Source organism: Parasteatoda tepidariorum, chromosome 2 (assembly GCF_982258835.1).
Source record: "Parasteatoda tepidariorum strain Cologne lab strain chromosome 2, Ptep-v5.0, whole genome shotgun sequence".
Lineage (NCBI taxonomy): Eukaryota > Metazoa > Arthropoda > Arachnida > Araneae > Theridiidae > Parasteatoda > Parasteatoda tepidariorum.
Genome location: NC_141756.1, coordinates 92,149,370 through 92,171,819, shown reverse-complemented (window position 1 = coordinate 92,171,819; position 22,450 = coordinate 92,149,370). Strand labels below are relative to the sequence as shown.

The window sequence follows — 22,450 nt, the reverse complement described above, 5'->3', positions numbered from 1 at the left end:
AACAAATCTTTGCATATTTTTCCACGTTTTCTCTATATTTTTAATTTATATATTCATATCATAAATCCAAATAAAGAATTTCTAGTTTAAAAATTTTGCTTCAAGGGTATTTGGATAGTTAGAATATCAAAAGTTAAATACTGGCATGAAATTTAACTTCAGTATAATATTTTATTCTAAAATCTTTTAAGTTTTTTTTAAATATAAAAAAAGAGCATTTCTATACAGTTGGGAAATTGGTACATTTGCTATTTTATTTCAAAAATTGCTAACAATTATTGCATTTTATTCAGAATATTAGAAAAATATGTATTAGAATACTAAGAATTTCACATTATTTCAAATTAAATTTATTTTTGATAAGGAAAACGAGCTTCAACGAAAAGAAAAAAATGAGTATTTTGAAATGCAGTCACGCTTATTTCATATGAGAATATATTTGCATATAAAAATTGCTCCTCTGCATAATTTGATTAGTAGCTGATTGAAACGTCTTTTGTCAAGTATTTTTATCGAAGAAAATAATTTTTTTATCCTAAGAACTTTTACCCATTTTCTTTCAAAAATAAATTAACTGTTGGATTGAAAAAATCGCAAAATCTATTCCCCAAGAAAACTGCGTTATTTTTAGAATAAATTTCTTCGTTTTTTCCTTAACTGAGAGCTCTTTGTTAACAAACCGATGACTTGAATGTGTATTTTTTCACTTTAATGAAAGTATTATTCTTTCAAAGAAATTGTTTACGAATCTGTTTGTTTCAACAGGTAATTTTATTTTTGTACATTTTTCCGTAATGAGATCGTTTCTTGAGAGTTAATTATTATAAATGTTTACGTCTTTCTTAGCTGTTACTGTGCAGCATTAACCTAATACGCCTCAAGGATTACTTTTATATTTTATTCGAAAAAAGGGGAATTTTCGGGGCAAATTTTTAATTTTCATGAATTTATTTCAAAAAAAAATTTATTTTTTTGTTAAATACGAACATTTTCATCATAAATAAGCAAGCGATTTTATCTGAAAACTGTGATAGGCTTTTGCTCGGATGGAATTTTTCTGCCTTAAATAACACGGCACTTCTGCGTAATCATGATATAAGTCAATTTGTTAAAAGGTAAAATAAAAAAAATAGAATAAACGCGTAGAAATATGAAAAAATTTAAACGCAAATTTATATTTTGATTATTTGTAAAAACATATTTCCAGTGTGCAAAACTGAGAAAAGGGAATGCCTCAATAGCTTTTGAACTAGGAATCTTTTAATCATAAATTAACAATTAATCTAATTCGTTACAAAGGAGAATTTCAAACATTCGAATGCAAAATGTAGATGATATTTTAAGTTACGAAATTAGTCATAAGAATTTACGTTCTATAAATAAACTTATTTTTCTACGAATTCAGATTCTTTGCCACAATTTAAAAAATATGGCCCCTGTAGTTTGAGTCAACCTGATGAAAAATTTTACTCTTTGCGAATTTTACTACATCCAGAGAACTCGTAAAATGACTCAGAAACTTTTTGTACACGATTATAAAATTCTTATATCTAAACACAATTTTATGCAAAAATGATCTTCGGCTTGACCGCTGATATTTGAATTATAACATAAGAATTATAACTTAAATCAGATAAAGAAATTAAAAAAAAAACATGAGAATTATTACTTAATAAATAGTTTATTGAAACAGATGTATGAGTTATTGCAACAGAAAATACTCCAAAAACAATTTGAAACGTTATTTCAATCATCAGTAGCTTATTGTTTATCATTATGATTTATAAAATGTTATAGAATTTCAAGTCATCCGAGAGTCTTCAATCATTATCTCAAGCTTGTGTTACTAGTACCATCATTACAAGCCTTTTTTAATTTCTCACCAATGCATCAACCACCCTAGCAATTGCTCCAATGTATCAATTTTATCCAGTTCATGAAATGTCCCAATCTCAGGAGCATCCTTGCTCTCCTTGTTTTCTACAACAAGAGAATTATCAAGATTTTGATGCTTGGGAGCATTTTTTTCCGCCATCATTTGTTCTGCTAGAACTTCATTCCAATCTCTTAATATGAATTCCATATCATTTGCCACATAAAACTCGTTAAGAGTTGCATCATCACGAGTCTTCTTTGACTCCTTATTTCCTCCTTCTACCTTAGACTTATTATTACAAGTCTTAGACTCTTCACTTTCAAATGCCATTTGTTCTTTAAGAACATCAGACCAAGCTCTTATTTCAAAATAATTCTCGTCTGCACTCTCCCCCTTCTTAAAAACTTTTTCACTAAAATCGGAAAGATATTTTAGTTCTCTTTTAAACACCGTATGTACCACAACTTGTTTCAAATAATTTAATATAATATTTATTAGAAGTTATTTTAGGAGAAATTTGTGTTTCTTAAAGTAAAAGCTTCAAAAAAATTTTTATCATAAAAAAAACCCTTCATGAAATATTTTATTTTATCGTAAATAATGACCAGTCGCAAAAATTTTTATCATAAATACGAAACCTTTACAAAACATTTTACAGTTAAAACAAACACTTTATAGTAAAAACGATACCTTTATATAAAATTTTATCATAAATATGGACTCTAAAACTTTTCTTCTAGTAAACGGAGTCAATGATTTCTTTATTTTATATTTTTGAAACTAAAAATTCTAGATAAATATGGTTTTTATGATTTTTGATGAAAATAGGAACTCATTTTCACATATTCAGAAGGACATGGCTGTGGCAGAATGAATCAGTTCTCTCAGTACTATAACAGATTCATAGCATTAGTATTTATTTTGCTAAAAAAAATTTTGGTTTTTCAAAATTTTCACCATAATGGAACTTTTGTAAAGAGTCTGGTATATTCCTATAATCTTAAATAATTTAATCGTTTTCACCTTTACAAATACCATCACCAAAAAATAAATACTACACAAATCTTTTTCTAATCTGCATTTAGAATTGCTTGTTGTAGTAAAATTAAAAAGCTTTTGAATTTTGTTGATAGATTAGATGATTATAAAGTTGAGTTCAAAATTAACTATAATACGTAGATAGTATGTAGTTACTTAAAATTTGACAATTATGTAAAAAATGCTCTTGATTTTCAATTAAGATATATTATAATATCCCTCTGTAATAAATATTTTAAACCATAATTACTAAATGTAAAAGATGTACCGATCAACATTGCTCTCTCTCTCTCTAACATTTGCAATTTAGTCTAGTTGATCTGACATATAACAGTCAAGAGTAAAAGTGCTCAAAAATAGACGTCCATTTTCAAGACTTGACAGTGGACATTTATATTTAAAACAACTGAATTGCGGAGAATAAATTTTTGCGAATGATACGAGTGAAGAAAATGTTCTTATAAAATTAACTTTAAACCTTTTCAATAGAATACAATTAGAAATCTGAATTTTTGAGTGAAGTATTTTTTTTTACTTTGATTTGAAATAAAGTCCTTTAAGGAATTTTAAAAAAAAGTTAATATGTTATTGAAACTGTTAAAACATTCTACCAACAACTGATACTTACAGCTTTTTTCGCAAATATCGCACCACTTTCGCCATTTTTCTAATTATAGCTTAAGCAATCGTAAAAAAAGAACCTTACAGATCGCATATAAACTTAGAAATGAGAATTTTTCTGGTTTAACAATGTTTTGTTATACTGTAACAATTGGAGTGTTCTTTTTAATTTATACCATTGTTTGAATGAGACTATCTCAACAATGGTATTTTACTAAAATCACTTTAAAAAACAGTGTTGCAATACATTATTTAATTAAATAACCCTGTTTAAAACTGATTTTATGGCACATTGAAATCATTAATACCGAGTTTTTCATACAATTCCGTAGACTCACACAAAAATTTTGATAATGTTGAAATTTTATTTTCTTTAAGAAATGATGATATAGATTCTAACTCAGATAGTAGAAATATAATTTTTGCTTCTATTTAAAGGCGAGATATTTCTTTCATGGAAAGTATCCTTGCAAATCGTATTAATTCTTTGAATAATTTTTTTTAATAGTATTATGTAAAAAAATGCATATTTTGCTTTGATTGCCGAGACATATTATTGAAAATATAAGTTTGGGAGCAAAAAAATTTGCGACGAATCACATAAGTTTTGAAATATGCACGAAGACGAATACAATTAGAAGAATTTTAATTTCCAAATTATTTCTTTTCGGAAGTTAATAGTCTACTAATGGCATTTTATTGAATTCTAGTAAATCGATATCAAAGTTTATATATTGACAGTGCTAAATACAAATAGAACCTTAAGGACTATTCCTATTATACACAATCATATTAGAAGTTATAGAATGAAGGTATTAAATGACATTTTAGTGAATTCTAGTAAAATAGGCTTTATTATAGCAGAAAATAAAAAGTGAAGCTATAGAGTCAGCTTAATGAACAATAAATGATCTTGGGCTTATTAAAACTTATATAAAAAACTACTGAAAAACTTTTTGCACACCTATTAAATGTTCAAAACATGAATTTCATGTCAAAATAAATAGTAATAATAATCAAAATGAAACATATAATAACTACGTATCATATTTTTCACTAGAATAATACATACATAACAATATCCATTTCCCAATGCGTCATTATAAACATAACATAATTTTAATATTTAAATACAAAAAGGAAAATATCATTCTATTTTAGTAATAGATATCCGGTAATGAAATTTCGTGTATATTGTTACGCAAAAGATTCATTATACCATAATTTTGAATAGACTTAATTGTTTGAACTATATCCAGGATGTCGTTCGTATAAATGTGTAATAACCGTATATTTTTAAACATTCTTTTTTTTTTCGTTATATCATATTTTTATCCGAACATGAAAACTCAGAAAAAGAGATTAACAACTGAATACAATGTGACATAAATTTACTCGTTAAGTTAGTCCGTCGAAATGATTTTTTTCCTGCTTTTTCGGGTGGGACAAAGACTTATAATGAATCTAAGGGTGTGTCCCTAGTAATATCTATGGAAGAGATAAAATGGAGATTTTATCTTGCCTAAATGTGAATAAGAGTAGAGTTTTATGCAACATCCCCTATTTCTAAATTATTACAATTTAACAATGAAAAATAAGATAAGTATTTTTAAGAAATATTATAATATTTATTGAATTCTGCAAAATATTTATATAATTGTTTACGTCCTTAATTATCAGTGCCATTTAAGAAGTTTTTCTCTTTTTTTAGATCTTCAGAACTAAGAGTAAATTATGATATCTACACAAAACTTAATTGCTTTATGTATATTTTGAATACATTAACTACTTTGAACGACAATTGTTCCTTAGAGTATATATATATATATATATATATATATATTACATTATGACCACCCTGCTAATAACATGTAGGACCACCTTTAGCCCTAATCAAGACTGCTGGCACCCGACTTGGCATTGATTCCACAAGGTGCTGATAGGTAGTCTGAGGTACCTGGTAACTAGCGCTCACCAACTGGTCCTGCAATTCCCTCACATTGCGAGGCGGTAGCGTGGCAGCACGAATTTTGTTTTCCAAGTAGGACCACAAATGCTCGATTGGATTAAGGTCAGGTGAATTTGGGGGCCAAGACATGACTTGAAAGTCACTGGAATGTTCCTCGAACCAATCCATGACGATTCGACCCTTATGACATGGTGCATTATCCTGTTGGTAAACACCATCCCCCGCAGGAAAAACTGTTGCCATGAATAGGTGAACCTGGTCTGCAACTATGTTCAAGTAGCTTACATACGTCAGGGATTGTTCTATGAGGATTATGGGTCCTAATGTGCCCCATGAAAACATTGTTCCTGGGCGAAAAACCATAAAAACCTGGGCGAGCCCATTGTTATAGATGGAGGGTGGTCAAAATGTAATGGCTCTTCGGTGTATATATATAAAGAGAGAGAGAGAGAAAGAGAGAGAAAGAGAGATTTAAATCAATCAGCATTTAGGAATTAAAGCCATTATTATGTAATAAACACGTGCAAACATCCCAACGAAAATTAGATCAAAATATTATAAGGCAAAAATATTATATAAAAAATACAGAAATATAGATAAATAAATGTAAAAATAATAAAAAGTGTTGTAATGTAAGTTATCAGCAGCAAAGAACGCCGCATACCTTTTGAATAAAGATATGTTGGGTTTCACTGTAACAACGTAGCGAACGGACATGTTGCTAATGACTGAACCTTATACTATATATATATATATATATATATATATATATATATATATATATATATATATATATATATATATATATATATATATATATATATATATACCATATATATATATATATATATATATATATATATATATATATATATATATATATATATATATATATATATATATATATATATATATATTACATTTTGAAAACTATTCAGATCAAATTTTTAACATTTAAAAGGAGATATCTCTGCCAGCAATTATTTGCAATTGAACGTTCCTAAAGTAAAATAAAGTATTAGTTGCATTAAAACTGATTCTGGTAACTGGAGACATAAGTAATGGATCATCCATTTAATCTTTAAATTATTATTATTGTAAATAATAACTATATAACTTTGTGCATGATTCTTATGTGATTTACAATGATCTTTATCGTGAATCTGTAATTTGCCAATTTTTAAAATTTAATTGAAACTCTATACATCTTAATTTCCTGTTTATTTTATCATATTTGGAATACAATGCGATAATTTCATTGCAGACAATTCTTCCGAATTCTACACCTGATCCTTCGAAATTATCATATAAGGAATTTAGGAAACACGAAATATTTTGTTGACATTAACTTGTGCAAACTAAGTCAACGGTCGTTTCAGGAAATTGCGGCAAACTCGAAATTTCAACAAGCTCGGGTGTCTCAACCTTTGCACTTGTATCATTTCAATGCTTCGATTCTCTTGAATTTTAACCATATAGATATCGAACTAGTTATTTGTTCAAGGAGATTAGAGTTCGGCTCAATGACCGGTTTCCATAGATGTTGAAATTCAATTTATCTAAACATTAAATAGGGATGCTAATAGAAAGTCTCGGAGTGATCGCATTTTGAAATTTTAAAATAATAATTTGAATGATATCAAGGTGATATAAATGGTATCAGAATATAAATTGATGATTATTTCTAAGGGTTATTTTTGTTTTAAATATACTTTGTCCACTTGATGCTAAGGATTGATAATGATACTTCTTCATGAATTTCTTTTAGAAACTAATCTGGAATTTGGTTGTAAAAAAAGTAACCTGGTATAAGGTTAAATATAAAAAAGAGCCTAAAATAGGTTAACATATTCAAAAACTCTTACTGGGATTTACTTTTTAAAAACAACAATAAATTAACTTGAAGCTACATGATTAAAAACTTTATTTGCTTAAATGTAAAAATAAGAAATAATAGTCGACATATTTCAAGCGCTCAAAAATAGAAACCCACTTTCAAGACTTGCCAGACGTAATGGGAAGGGAAAAAATTGATTGGAAATATGAAACATAAAATTGTCAACGAAAAATGGAAAATAAAGGTGAGAAGCAAAGCTAGAAAAATCACTGTAGCGAAGAAGGAAAAAAAGATGAAAAACAGAGAAAGAAAAACCACAGTGGCCAAGAGAGGCAAATCAGGGCAAAATGCATTTTTTTGGAAAAATTGCATTTCTTTTAGGGTAAATGTATGAATCGCACCTCTCGGCCACTGTGGTTTTTCTAATTCTGTTTTCATTTTTTTTCTCGGTTACTGTGGTTTCTCTAGTTTTATTTCTTAACTTTATTTTTTCCCTTTTCGTTGGAAGTCGTCAATCAAGTCTTGAAAATAGGCCCCTATATTCGAGAGCTTGAAACAAGTCGACTGTTATTTCCTATTTATATATTTTTGAAGCGAATGTAGCTTTTAATCAGTTGATATCAGTGGGCTTCAGTTTCTTAGGAGGATTTTTTTAATGTGGAACTGGTTCATCAAATTAAAAATTAACCTAGATTACTGATTCATAAATGAAAGAAACTGGTTTAAAATGTAATTAATAAGTAAAAGAAAAAAACGCTGTATTTTTTTACCGAATACAGGAAATGAACATGTAATATTGTTCATAAAAGGCAAAATATATACCAGGAATCAGTTTGAAACACATAAGAAACTAACCTAGAATTTCGTTACATCAAATACCTAACCCTCATTGGTACAGGGTCAGTTAAACTTAAGTTTACTGGTTTACTGGTCAGTTAAACATAAGTTACTTAAGTTACCCTGTTATATATACGTTATATGAATTATGGGAAAATTGTATCTACAATAAAAATATTAGTTTAAAATTGACAAATAAATGGCTCTTTTCATTTGCATGTAAGAATTTAAATAATTTCTTTACCATTTCTGACCCTCAAAAGTTACTTTTATAACACTATTTCTCCGCCCTTGTAAGTAAGAAAGTGTTTCTGGCAAAATTGTTTTATGAGAATGACAGTAATCTGACAACTGCGTAACGACAATATCGAGGTCTTGTTACTGTATATCGAGAAACACAACGTGATACTGTTACACATGTAATTACTTTTTTAAACATATGCTCTACGAAAATGGAATGGACGTTTCCACCTGGTGCTCTAAATTTGAACTATTTTCATAGAAGATTTCTTTTTCTCGTTTAACGAATAAAGTGCATACCAAATTTCCTTGAACTCTATCTGCCGGAAATGACTCGATGTAGGTCTAAACTGAGTGTTATAGTCAACCTGTAGTTATGACATTGTGTATTATTTTATATTGCTATTTTTACATGCTTTACTTTTCTTGTATTATTCTAGTTCCGACAACGCATTGTAAACATCTACATTTCTGGTTATTCGACTTCAGTCATTGCACTGCTTATTTCATTGGGGATCTTTTTCTATTTTCGGTAAGGCTGTTTAGATTTCTTAATAAAGTAAAGATACTCAATCGTAGTAGCAGATCTCGTTTTTCAATTTCAGAAGAAAAAAAACAGTGCACTAGCTAAGTTTGTATCTAACTAGTATATATAAAGCAAATCTAATAATGGTGTCATTGTTTTCCAATGCATTTCTATTTTCTGGAAAATCACATGGTAGGAAACAGTTTTCCCACGTTAATATATATATATATATATATATATATATATATATATATATATATATATATATATATATATATATATATATATATATATATATATATATATATATATATATATATATATATATAATATATATATATATATATATATATATATAATATATATATATATATATATATATATATATATATATATATATATATATATATAAGAGCGATTAATGAACAATATTAAGAAAAAATAATAAGTTTTATTTATTGTGCATAAACTGCAAGTAAAACAAAGAAAATAACTTAAAAATACAAAGAAAACAAGAAAGAAAAAATTTTCAAAAGACGAAAAAAAAAACTATTGCTAAATAAATGTTTTTTTTAAAAAGTGTAACAGTCGGAAATTAAAATAAAGGAAAGATATAATTTCGTCTTCAGCACACACGATTATATCTGCAAGAAAAAGATTGCTTTCTAATATATATATATTTACATAAAATTTGTTTTTCATCAGCTTAAAATTAATAAAAATTATAGTCATAATAAAGGTATTGTTTTCTAGCAAGTAAATTTTGTATCCCAAATTTAAAAGTAATATTACCTGTAATAATAATTTTTCTTATTTTACACAGCTGTTGTTACGTTTTAATTAAGATAGTTATTTTAAACTATGATTAATATTAAAATTAATGAAAATCATAGTCATAATAAAGGTATTGTTTTCTAGCAAGTAAATTTTGTATCCCAAATTTAAAAGTAATATTACCTGTAATAATAATTTTTCTTATTTTACTCAGCTGTTGTTACATTTTAATTATGATTGTTATTTTAAATAAAAAGTTGAAAACTAAAACATTTTGTTTCTTCATTTTAACATTATGCTACCTTATTACACTATATAAGATAAACTTAACTGAACCGATGTTTAAACATGTTAATTGTTTTACAATTATTTTTATTATTGCACACACATAAGCAAACAAGATTCTTTTTAGTACATACATGTTTAAAGTGGATAATTTCAACTTCCCGAGAAAAAAAAAACTTTTTTGTACAGAGAAACAACAATTATTGCGAAGCAATCATCATGATTAGTGAGGGGCAGCGAGCAGGGAGTTTAACCTTCTAGTATTAAAATTTACCTGTGTTCTATACATAAGTCTTCACAATAGTTCAAATTTTCTAATTTTTCATTAACAACTAAACTCAATAAATTAACGTACTTAATTTGTGTAAAAATACCAAATTTGCAGCTAGTGATCAGCCAAAAAGTATAGTTACTTATTAGAACTGCCACTAACTCTATCTTTGGTATTTAATTTCACAGATGTGTCCAATGTACCAGAATCACCATTCACAAGAACTTATTTATGTCTTTTATCATCAACAACATCATGTGGATAATATGGTATACCGAAGTCGTCCAGAAGCCATCAGTATTATTAAGCAATGAAGTAAGTCTATTTTATTTTAAATGGCTCTTTTAAAGTTGCGTGGAATGTAAAGTTTAGTGCTGCAAGAACCAGAAACAGCTAATGTGTGTTACCACATCAAACTGGGTAGTTAAAGTTATGAAACAGAAAGGAAACTCTAACAAAAAAAGGGTGTAATATCAGTTGGACTCTTCAAGCAATTCTTCAAGCTCTCGGTCTCAAATATAGTGAGGAAAGGCTGGCTGATTGCGGTTTGCTGTATGCACTTCTTTCCATGTACTTACATGGAGAGTAGTTGTTGTTACTGGTTGTTGTTGTTTGGTTAGGCAGCTTCCTGCCGATTGACATATAATTTTTTGAAAACTTAGAAAATGAAAACTTAGTTAAAGATATCAGGTATTAAAATAAAATATTATCTATCTCAGATTTCGTATATGTATTAAAACTAAGGCATTTAAACTTCTGTCATTTTCCATATTCTTGTTTCACAGATCAAAACTCAGCAATTTTCAAATTCACTTTCATTTTATGACCACTGCACGTTTGTTTCAAAATTCGATTATCTGTTAAACATTAAAGAGAAACATAAAATCTCAAATATCCCCTCCATGTCAATATGTAGAAACAAATAAACGAACACTAAATTTATCGAAATTTCGTTCTGTTTGCGCTTCAACAATAATTCTGTATCAGAACGTGATGCTTAAATCCTCTCTATTTAATTAAAACAATACAACAAGTGTTTGATGTTTGCTTTTCCCAATGCGTGTCAAAACTGGCGCGTATCGATTATCTGAATTCAAAACTCCTGCGTTGAATTTTAAGTGTATTCTTAGTTTTTGTGTATACGTTTGAGATTTTCAATCAAATTTCTCATTCTTTAATCACTAAAAAGTTACCTTAATTAATCTCTCGAGTTACTATTATTCAATAGAACAAACAGATGTCTTCAACAGAAGATAAACGGAATGTTAATCGTTAGTTAAATCCATGTACCCATTAATTGGAATAAATGTTATGGAATTATAGCTAAAGTTTTCACAATACAAATGTGTTATTAAGTTTCTAGGGTTAACTATACATATTCTGGATAATAGAAAAACTTCACTTGCTACATTAATTTATGAAAGTGCAAATAATCTACATATTTCGAGTGCTTAACCTCTTCCTTCTCGCTCCCGTGAAAATGACGGGGTGAGGTTTCGCCCTCTATTTCTCGCTCCCGTGAAATTTCTGGACTTGATTCTTCAGTGGCAAAGCGCCAATAAGAATAAAACTAATTAATTTCTTTTGCCCGGAAATTTTTTCTTCTTCTCATTTTACACACTAGGTGGCAGTACCAGGATATTTTTAAGGTAATTGTAGATAGTTAGTTTAATTTAAACTAACTATCTACAATTGTCATGTCATGTCATGTCATCAAAACATGTCAGCACTAATCAAATACGTGTATTTTGCAAAATAGGCACTTTTATGACCGTTTTCTTGAAAAATTAACCGATCGTTAAGGGGTTAAAAATAGGCTTTTACAACTTGACAAAACATATTTGAGATATTCATCGTAAAGTTACCAACGAGAAAAATAGAAAATAAAAAAAATGAAAATCAAAACCAGTAAATATGGTGGAAAGCTGTTACGAGATATTTCCTCCTACTATAGGGATTCATGAGGTTTGAGGTGAGGAGAATAACTTCACACATGGAAATGCAACCTGCACTTATTTGCCTGTCCTGACTACCACAATTTTTTTCTAGTTTTTTTTAGCCTTTAATTATTTTCCTTTTTTTTGCCATATTAAATTTTTTGTTTCAAATCTGTCTGGCTAGTCTTGAAAAATAACGCCTAATTTTAAGCACTAGAACATGTCAACTTAGCGCACTTTTATAATCTAAGAAACGATTTTTGTTTTCATATGTATATTATCCCCCTTTAGTTTCTTGTAATCATTTTTTTGACTTACTGAATACCCATTCTCCATAAATGCTGGAAAAAAGATCAATAATCTGTGTTCATCATGCCCGAATCAGATCATGCCCGAAACTGAAACCCGGAACTAAGCTAAAATAATTCCAATTTTTTTTTCCAATTATTTTTGTCCCTCTTGATCGGTTTATGTTATAAGATTCGGTAAAGCATGCTTTCAGACGTTTATCTCATCAAAATAGAGATTCAATATCGTAGACAACTCCTGAAAGTCGAAAATTACAATAATCAACAACTTTCGATATATGATAAAAAAATTTCTGGTACTTATTTCATTGATGGTCTATAAAAACTTATTTCCACAGTAAAAAACAGTAGATATCTTGCAAATAATATTTAGTATATTTTAAAGATCACAAGTAACATAATAGCAGTAGTACATTACTGAAATGAATTAAGCATCAATTTTTGCCAATTAGAATAAAACAATTGTTATGGTTTTTCTAGATATATAAGCACTTTCTCTTCATTAATTTAGTTTTTTTAGAAGTTTTTTTAAATTAAATTTATATTTAGTTTTAAAATTAATTTTCATTGGCGAAATAAAAATAGGGAATTTTTTACTGTTCTAAATAACCAAAAATAATTATTGTAATTCCTAAAAAGAATTAGTAACGACACTAATAATAGTATGATCATTTTTGGTGAACAAACTAATATTGGTAGACGTAAAAGTTGTTAAACAATAAAATTTTCGACAATGAAGTTATTATTGATCGATAATAATAAAATAAATAGTCTGTGTGTATTTCTATTATAACTCTCTCTTATGTCTATTGTAGAGACATTGATTGTTTGCTTAAGAGACAAGGCAAAAAAATTTCAATGACATAAATAACATTTTATGATTAAGAATGCTCATAATTACCGAAATTTTGAACTATAAGTTTTACAGAAAAACATATACTTGAAACAAAAAATGCATTGTGTAATTTTCTTTTCAAACTTTAATATTTTGATATGATCTTTCCTTATCATCGTTCTTTTAAATGTATTTATTACGTTATTTAGATAATTACTTAGTTCAAAAAATTTAAAACGTATAATTTGTTTTAAAGTTTGTCAAAAATTTTCTATTTTTTTAACGTTAATTACAATTGCTTATTATCTCTTCACTGTCTTGCGGTAATTCAAACTGTGTTGGTTATTTGAGTAGTGTATTGCGTTATAAACTTGCGTAATGAATCATTTACTACTTTTTTTCACTATCCATTTCATAAACTTTTGACTGAAACTATCTATAACTTTTCTTTTAAAAAAGGTGATTATAGTTTGTTGTCGCGTCTTTCCTGTTGCAGCAAATAAACTTGAAGATGTGAATTATACTTCTTCATCAAATGTACTTATTAAATGTACAGCGAATGTACATTAATTTATATTCCATTTTTTCCTTTATCAAGAAAAACTTATTTTTAACTGTGTAAGAAGGCAGAAAAGATTTTAAGGCAACTTTCTTTTGAGACAAACACTTCTTGGTAAAGTACTTTTTGTGAACATAACCACATACTTTTCATGGTCTGCCCAGTGACCAGTCAGCCCGATGTTACTAACCAGATATAAATTAAGAATATATTTTGGTTTTTGACTAGATTCAAGGTCTGTTTTTGTTTTAGAAACCTTTTGACTGCAAGTATGGTTACCTTTCAAAATTTTCCTGTGTAGCATATAAATTTTAATGGTAACGAAGCCTAATACACATGCAACTATATTTAAATACTCTAATTCTTCAGTTCCTCCTCTCATTTTAACACCTTAATTAGAAGATTGTTTTTACCGTCAATCTATTGCATGTGGCTTAGCGCGCAAGGAAGTTGCCAAAGCTGCCGCAATGTTGCCAAAGCTTTTTTATGCATTGAATTTTAGTAATAATTTAAAATCTGTCCGTCAGCCATGAAATAACATAAACCACAGAGTTCGGGAAAATAATACAAACCGTATGAGGGCACTAACAATGAAATAACACAAACCGTACGAGTTTGCGACATTTCAGAATATAAGGAGCAGAAGCAGCAGAAGTATTAAAATTATTTCCATCTCGGTCATGTAATAAGATAGAAAATTCCTTCCAGTGCTCCATTACGTGCTGTACTACTTCCTCACTCACCTCTCGAGCCGTAACATGAGTATCATAAAATTTATGCATGACATAGCTCGAATCAACAAGCTCCGTCCCCAGTGTTTGGTAAGAAAGTGTGCGTCACTATAGCACATTTTATGCTTAAAATTTCTGCAGCTATTTTAGAAATGATCAAAAATAAATAATAATATAACAAAAAGAAATCACAATAATATCTCCTCAAACTCATTTTTATTTTTCAAAAATGCAGAACATCTTCTTTTTTTAAAAAAACTGACACTTATTCTTTGTCTAACTATGTTGCCATTAAAGGGGAACTGAACTTAGGATACAAATTTAAAATCGTGCATTTAATCAAACTACAAATGCAACGTAGAGGGTGCTTTTCATCACAATACAAACGCAACATCAATCTAAATAATTACTTCAGAACTAAGTTTTATTTTATATAAAAAAAAACGAAATTATTCTCAATAAACAACCTATAACTAGCGTATACTTAAGATAACATAAAAAACTGAATATTTTTAAGTGTTGCCAATAGCTAGAGAAATACCAGAGATTATGGTGCCACGTAAGAGAAATATATTTATAGAGAGAGATTGTTTCAAAACATCAGAGGGACACTACAGAATGATAAATTAAATAATCGATCATGGTAGCATTTGTTTTAAGAGATATGAAGTCCATATAACACTTCATCATATGAAACACGTTTCTTTCAATAACTATAATCATGTCAATTAAGCTATAATTAAAAACGCATTAAGCTATAATTATCTCCTAATACGCATGCAAGACTAGCTCCAGATTTCCCGATTCTCTTTATTACAAAACCAAATACTTTTAATTATGGGTAATTGTAAAGGCTACTGTATATGGAATTCAAATACTAGCTTTAATTCACTTCTCTTCGCACCAAAATTAAAAAGAATAGGTGGCACAAGAAAAAAAAGAACATAGCAAATCCTCTTACCTCGGAGACGTGAGTTGCATGCGCGAAAAAGCCACCGAAGGCAAAGAAAATAAGAAGAAAAAATCTTTTCTGTGCTCATAATAAATTCTTCTTCAAACCACACTTGTATGAAAACCTAAGGGTTACTACAACACTTAGCTATCAAGAAGACTTATCATAATGGTATTAGGACTCGAGTTACAATAGAAAGTAAATAACCGGAGAAAAAAGAAATAAGTTTCTTATAAAGTTCAGCAAGAGGAGTAGTTGATAGTTTTCCGATGTTTCTTTCATAGAAGCCTCTTTGTAGAAGTAACGAGAATTTGTTTAAAAGAAGTGATGGCAAATTGGAACTTAATGTTTCTTTTTATAAGTGGTAGGCTAAATTAAATGTGTTTCCGATGTTCAAATAATTATAAGCTTTAGACTCGAAGATATTATATACTAATTTGGTTTGATTATCAAATTTAGTTGAAAAACTTTTGGCGTTTTGTTTTTATATTTTTGCAGTAAATATTTTGCAGACAAAAAAGAAATCCGAAAAGCTTAAGGTGGAAATAAATTCTATGTTAAATTTGTGATTAAATGCAAAAACAGCAATGTAAGCTTTTGAAAAGATGCTATTTACGATGGACTTTTAAAGGCCAAACTTCTATTAGCAAGAGCAATAAAATTAGTAAAAAGTTCGAAACAAAATCTGATGTTCACACACATTTTAGAGTGTCATGACTTTGCACATTGACTGCGTTAAGTTGGTCGAAGCTACTACTCTACTGAATATACATATATAAAGCGTGATGGCTTGACTTCATTTTTAAGAAACTGCCACGCCGCCGAAGAAAATTCATTCAGCTACATTACACTCTTTCAGCTAAATTAATATAAAATGTAAAGTACAGAAATAAAGAGAGTTCAAATAGACTGAGAATAAACTGAAAAGTTTAGAATAATGATTCTTTTTTTCAAAATATCCTATTGTAAACACTTGCAACTCGAGAAGAAGTGTAGTGATTTTGTCTAACCGCTTGGTTTAAATCAAATTTAATTGGGTACCTATAAGTGACGTCACATATCTGTGTTGATCCCGATTGACTTCTGACTTGATAAATCGCACAATTTACTTACGATGACGTCACTTACAGGCATCCAATTCTAAAACAGTTTGAAAACCTACTTGAATATTTAGGGGAAACAACCTTACTTCTAGTTATAAGTTTTCTGTGTAGTGTAATTCACAATAGTTAAAGCTTACATTTTCAAGAATAATCGAAAAACTTTTCAAATGGTCTCATAGTTAAATAACTGGCTAAGATATTGTGCTCGCGCAGGAGAAGTGGAAGCTAGTTTGGTTGGCTTTATTTTTGCTTTATTTTCATGTTGTCTCCTATCAGCAAACCTCTAACTTAAAGATATCAGTGGCTACAACTAATTTAAAATAGTCCAGAGAAAAAGTCATGTTACTTCAGAATGAAATAAGATTTAATTTCAATTTTTGCTTCAAATTAAAATAAAAAACGGTGACAAAGACACATGAAACATCGATGGAAGTGCATGGCATAGAAGTTATTTATTAATAGTAAGTTTTCGAGTATAACGCTTTAATTATTGATCGATGAAGAACGGAGCGTTTGCTGACAGTTTCCAATGACTGTACAACAAGTTTTCAAAATCATGCTTTAGTAAATATTTTGAATACCAATGAAAAAATGTACTTTATGATGCGATTTACCGAATTCTTTAGATGCATCTTACATTATAAGCTACATTAACAAAATATTTGACAGGTAAAAGTAGAAACAGCTGTGATGGCAGAGTGGTTACAGTAACTGAAACAGCATTGTAAAGGTGGCATTATCCCTTGTGGCAGTTTTAGATTGATGGGTACCAGCCAGTGTGGGTGTCCGTTGTGTAATGTTGACTATAGTGTCGTGTTGACTACATTGTCGTGTTGACTACAATGTAGTGTTGACTATACTGTTGTGTTGACTACACTGTCGTGTTGACTACAATGTAGTGTTGACTACATTGTCAATGATCCTAAACTCTCGATGCCTTAACCTCCATGCTTTTGCTGACAAACGGTTACTACTGAAGTGCAATTTTAATGTCAAAATAACAAGTAGAAATTGTCGCGTTTCCATTATTGCTTTAAAAAAAGATAAATTATTAGTGAAAACAATTTACCATTTTTTTCACAAGTGCTTTTTAAATGTAGAAGTAGTAAATTAAAACAATTGTCACTTTTCCAATTCTTTCTTAGATAATAAAGCTGATTTATTTATGCATGTATAACATAAAAATTCCTTTTAATAGATATTTCATAATTCCAGTAAAATAACAGTCAAAATATTTATTCCATAAAATTATCACTCCATTTCAAGAAGAAGAAGAAATTAAATTTTCTCAAAACCACAACATTAAAAAGTAAAAAGAACATCCCTTTTTTATCAGATAATTAAGTGCCATCTCTAAGCAAATCTCCATTTATTTTTATATTATTATTAAAAGTATTCTTTTGTTCGAAAAATTAGTTCCATAAATTTAATGAATAATAACAGCTAAACGTCTCTTTTATATGAGTTGAACGCAACCATAAATCACTCGCTCTTTTCCTCTAAAGATTTGAAAGGGTTTATGAGCTATAAAATGTTCGCTGCGTGAAAATAGATAGTCATTATCCCGAAAGTTACACCTTTAAAGCGTTGATGTCGAGAGAATAAAAGAATATTTCACAATAGAAGCATTTCATCGAATGGATTTTCAAAGGATTCGTTTTGGTTTAGTACTTTGCATCGAAAGTGGTTTCACTACAGATTTACCTTAAGCTTTGACAGTGATCTCTTACAGAAAGCGTAATCCTCTTTCGCTCCTAATGGCCTATCAGATGATCTTTCAGCCATTTTTAAATAAATGTTAAGAACGATTTTGGAGCAATGTCCCTAAATCATCACTAAATGCACCGACATCCAGTGATTAGTTTGTAAACACTGTTGTGAAATTACTTGTCACCTGCCATTTTTTATTCTTTATTTTTCTTAAGTTGTTATTACAGAAAACATTCACTAATATTTTTCAAACAGTTAATGTGAAAGAAAACGATTGTGTTAGTCAAATTGAAGATTGCTTGTGTTTTGAAAAACTGATTGTTTTTGTTTTATAATTTCATCAACGAAAACTATAATGGTTATTTCAAGCGAGGGATTTGTGTCTATAAGCCAAAATGGCGTGAAATTATTTAACATAATAAAATAACTTAAAATAGCACATAAGAGGGTAATAAGGATATGCAAAACATATTTAAATGAAGGTAGCAGAAAAGTTTCAACACCAAATAAACATCGACCCAAGAAAATGACAAAACATGATAACAGAAAGTCGAAGTGGATTGCGAAGAAAAATATAGAAATCAGAAGATTGACAACTCAAAATAAAACGAAGGAGTTCCATTTAAACTCAAAACTAAAGATATCTCGCAGAACAATTTGAAGAGAATTTAAATTTATTGGACCTATGAGTCGACGACGCACTACATATTAAGTAAAGTGACAAGCCATTTGACCCATGTGTTAACGTTTTGTGTAAATATTTGCTTTGTTTACTATTATTTCAATTTCTCCTATATATTTTTAAAGTGTAATTGATAATTGTTTTGTGAATTATACAGCTAAGTTAACTGAGACTAAATTATTCGCTCTGTATTTAACACTAGAAGGACTGAAACTTAGTATATACCTATATTGACCAAAAGCAGTAAAAAAATAACTAATGTGTAAAGAAATTTGTTCAGAATTAATTTTTAATATTTTTATGTTATTTGCAATTATATAACAAGTTATTAGTAAATATTAACAATAAAAAAATACATGTTGTACCAAAAGTCACAAAATTCTAAGAAATTGTGTCATATACATCATCGTTTTTCTAATTGAAATTAAAAAGCAGTCAAAATGACTTCCACGGGCAATCTAGTGTTAAATAGTATTACATACTGTTTACTTAATAGAAACTTCTCATTGGATCAGTCCTAATGAACGGTTCAGAAACTTAACCTTTAACCAAAAAGGAAGTACCTTATAATGGATGAAGGTTGTCATGTTCAAAAGTATACTCTCCCCACATTATTGACCTCGGAACGTGATATGAACTCACCATCTTTGAAGAATGGTCCTCATTGAATAGTTGATTAGCTCGCAAAATAGCGTTCAAAATTCCGATGAAGTAAATACTATTCTCCCGGCCAATAACATAAAAAGAGAATTAAATAACGAAAACAAAAAAGGAAAATAGAAATAAAAATATTAATGAGCGAAAAAAATAAATAGATAATCAACTAGTGGTATTCGTTCATTGAATATTATCACAGATAAAATTCTAGAGGTATGTATAATGTAGTGTAACTACCACTAAGATTATTAAATACCAATACCCTAGTATATAACACATATTAACTTGATTCCATCTTGAGATTCCTTTTAATAGATGAAGGTTGACTTGGTCGAAAGTATACTTCCCCCACAACCTCATTAATCTGGAGTACGCGTATTAAGCAATTAACGATTCACCATTTTAACCGCGTGCGCATGTTTGATAGTTCTATATCGTCACTGGATGATTCGCTGAATGACACCCATTAAAAGAAACTATGTTTTTTAATGCCTTGTCTCATTGCATTTTATCGTTTTTTAGTATTTTATTTCATATTTATGTTTGTTTTTCTTTATTTTCAGCTACCCTGCCAAATTCTTCATGTTTTGGTGCATTATTTCTTAGTGTCAAACTACTTATGGATGTTTTGTGAAGGTCTTTATCTACACACTTTGCTTATTGTGGCATTCGTAGCCGAAGATAAACTCTTGAAGTGGTTTTATTTATGCGGTTGGGGTAAGTTTATAATGTCTCTATTAATACAACTGAGATTACGGTTTTCACATTGGAGAAAAAAAAATCGAAAATTGGAATTTATTTAACCATTATATTTGGAACTAATATTTTCCATTCAAAAACGCTTCTTCGCATTAGTAGAAATATAAGGATTATTATATTGTTTGCCTATTCATTGTATAGAATACCTAGAAATTATACAGAATAACAAAAGCTCTTTAGGCAAAGTATGAAATAGGAGGATTAATTATATAATTACTGTATTATGAAATTGAGGAGACATATATTAGTATATATTATTAGATTATTGTATTTATATTTTACATAATTAGTTATATTGTAAGGAATGACTGTAAATTTTTCATTAATCATTCTATAAAATGCTTAGGCAAGATATGAAAGATGAATAATTTCACACTTAGCGATCGATTGATTTTTGGCTTGATTCAGTCATTGTTGGTAACATACATAATTATATTCAAAAATATTATTCATGAAATTTACCAATTTATTTTTTTTTCTCATTTTAGGCATTCCTCTAGTCATTCTAATTGTATATGCAAGTGTTAGAAATAGTTTTCCAGAGGACACGATGTAGTAAGTTCAAAATTACATTTTGTTTGCCATTTCATGCAATTTTTCAGTAATATTATATTTTTATTCGTAAAATAACAATTGTATTCAGAACTCTAATCTAGTTATGACGTCTTCATTCAAATATATAATTTTAAATAAAAAGTTCATATGCGATTATTATTTTTAAACATTAAATGAAACAACTAACAGAAGATTTTGTGTATGGCAGTATTTTTTTTCCGTGAATATTGAATGATAGAGAATCCCGCTTCGGTGTCACAATACTCAACATTTAATTACAGCTAATAAATTTGAATGTATTATTTATGACGTCAACCTAATACCAATTTGATCTGCCGAATGAATTATCGCAATTGAGGAGTGCTTATTCATTTTATTTGGAGCTTAAAATATGACATCAACTTAGGAAATCGATTAATAAACAAATGTACCGCAAAACTCATCAACAATTTTCACTCACACACGATCCCAATAATATCTTCAACGGAAAGGCTATTCCTTGTTACGTCCTGCGCAATCTATTTTTATGATTTGCTACATAGCTTAAAGTTTTCTTTTTATATGATAATAAATATTTTTGCGTTTTCAGATGTATTATACTGAGGTATTTTAAGCATTAATACATCGTTACAAATTTTTTTATACTAAAATACCAATTTATTTTCATGTGTTTCGAGCATGGAACTGCATAAAATTTCCTGGGATCATTTTTTTTAAACAGGATCTGAAGTAACGGGAAGATAATATTTCTTGTTTTGGGTAATAAGGAAGTAAGATCTTGTAACTCGGATATGTTAGATCTTATAAGTTGGGTAACCAAAAAACAAGCTCTCGAAGTCTCGTGCGCGTTATACCTCGTGTCTTGAGTGACATGAAGACAAGATGCCGTGTTTCGGGTTACGATATTAAGAGTTCGAGTTTGAATAGGTTAGAGTTCATGTTTTGAGTACATAAGATCTCGTATCTCAGGTAGAATAAATCTCACGTCTCGGATAATGTGAAGACAAGATCTCGTGCCTCGGGTAACGTGATTGTAAGATCATTTGTCTCGGACTATTTAAACCTCATAGCTAGGGTAACCTAAAACCAAGATCTTGTCTCTCGGTTGACGTATAGACAAGATCTCGAGTTCCGTGTCTCGTATAAATTAGACCTTGTATCTCGGGTTACGTGAAGACAAGATGTAGTGTTCCGAGTGACGTTAATTTAAGATCTCGTGTCTGGTTAGGTTAGGTTTCATGTTTCGAGTAGTCTAGTGTCTGGGGTAGAATGAATATCACGTTTCAGATAACACGAAGACAAAATTTCGTGCCTCGGGCAACATGAGGGTAAGATTTTCTGTCTCTGATAGGTTAGATCTCAAAACTTGGGTAGCAAAAAAACAAGAT

The 22,450-nt window shown here is 29.0% G+C and overlaps 1 protein-coding gene across 4 annotated transcripts in view; it reads left to right on the top strand.

Annotated features, from left to right (window-relative positions):
* LOC107453385 (calcitonin gene-related peptide type 1 receptor) overlaps nucleotides 1–22,450 on the top strand; it is a 411,922-nt gene that overhangs the window by 361,341 nt on the left and 28,131 nt on the right. For all 4 annotated transcript variants that reach the window (XM_071177833.2, XM_087157756.1, XM_071177834.2 and 1 more), the window contains 4 exons: nucleotides 8,859–8,950; nucleotides 10,463–10,589; nucleotides 20,312–20,465; nucleotides 20,996–21,062. In XM_071177833.2, the coding sequence (XP_071033934.2) occupies nucleotides 8,859–8,950; nucleotides 10,463–10,589; nucleotides 20,312–20,465; nucleotides 20,996–21,062 (440 nt within the window). The remainder of the gene's footprint in view (nucleotides 1–8,858; nucleotides 8,951–10,462; nucleotides 10,590–20,311; nucleotides 20,466–20,995; nucleotides 21,063–22,450) is intronic.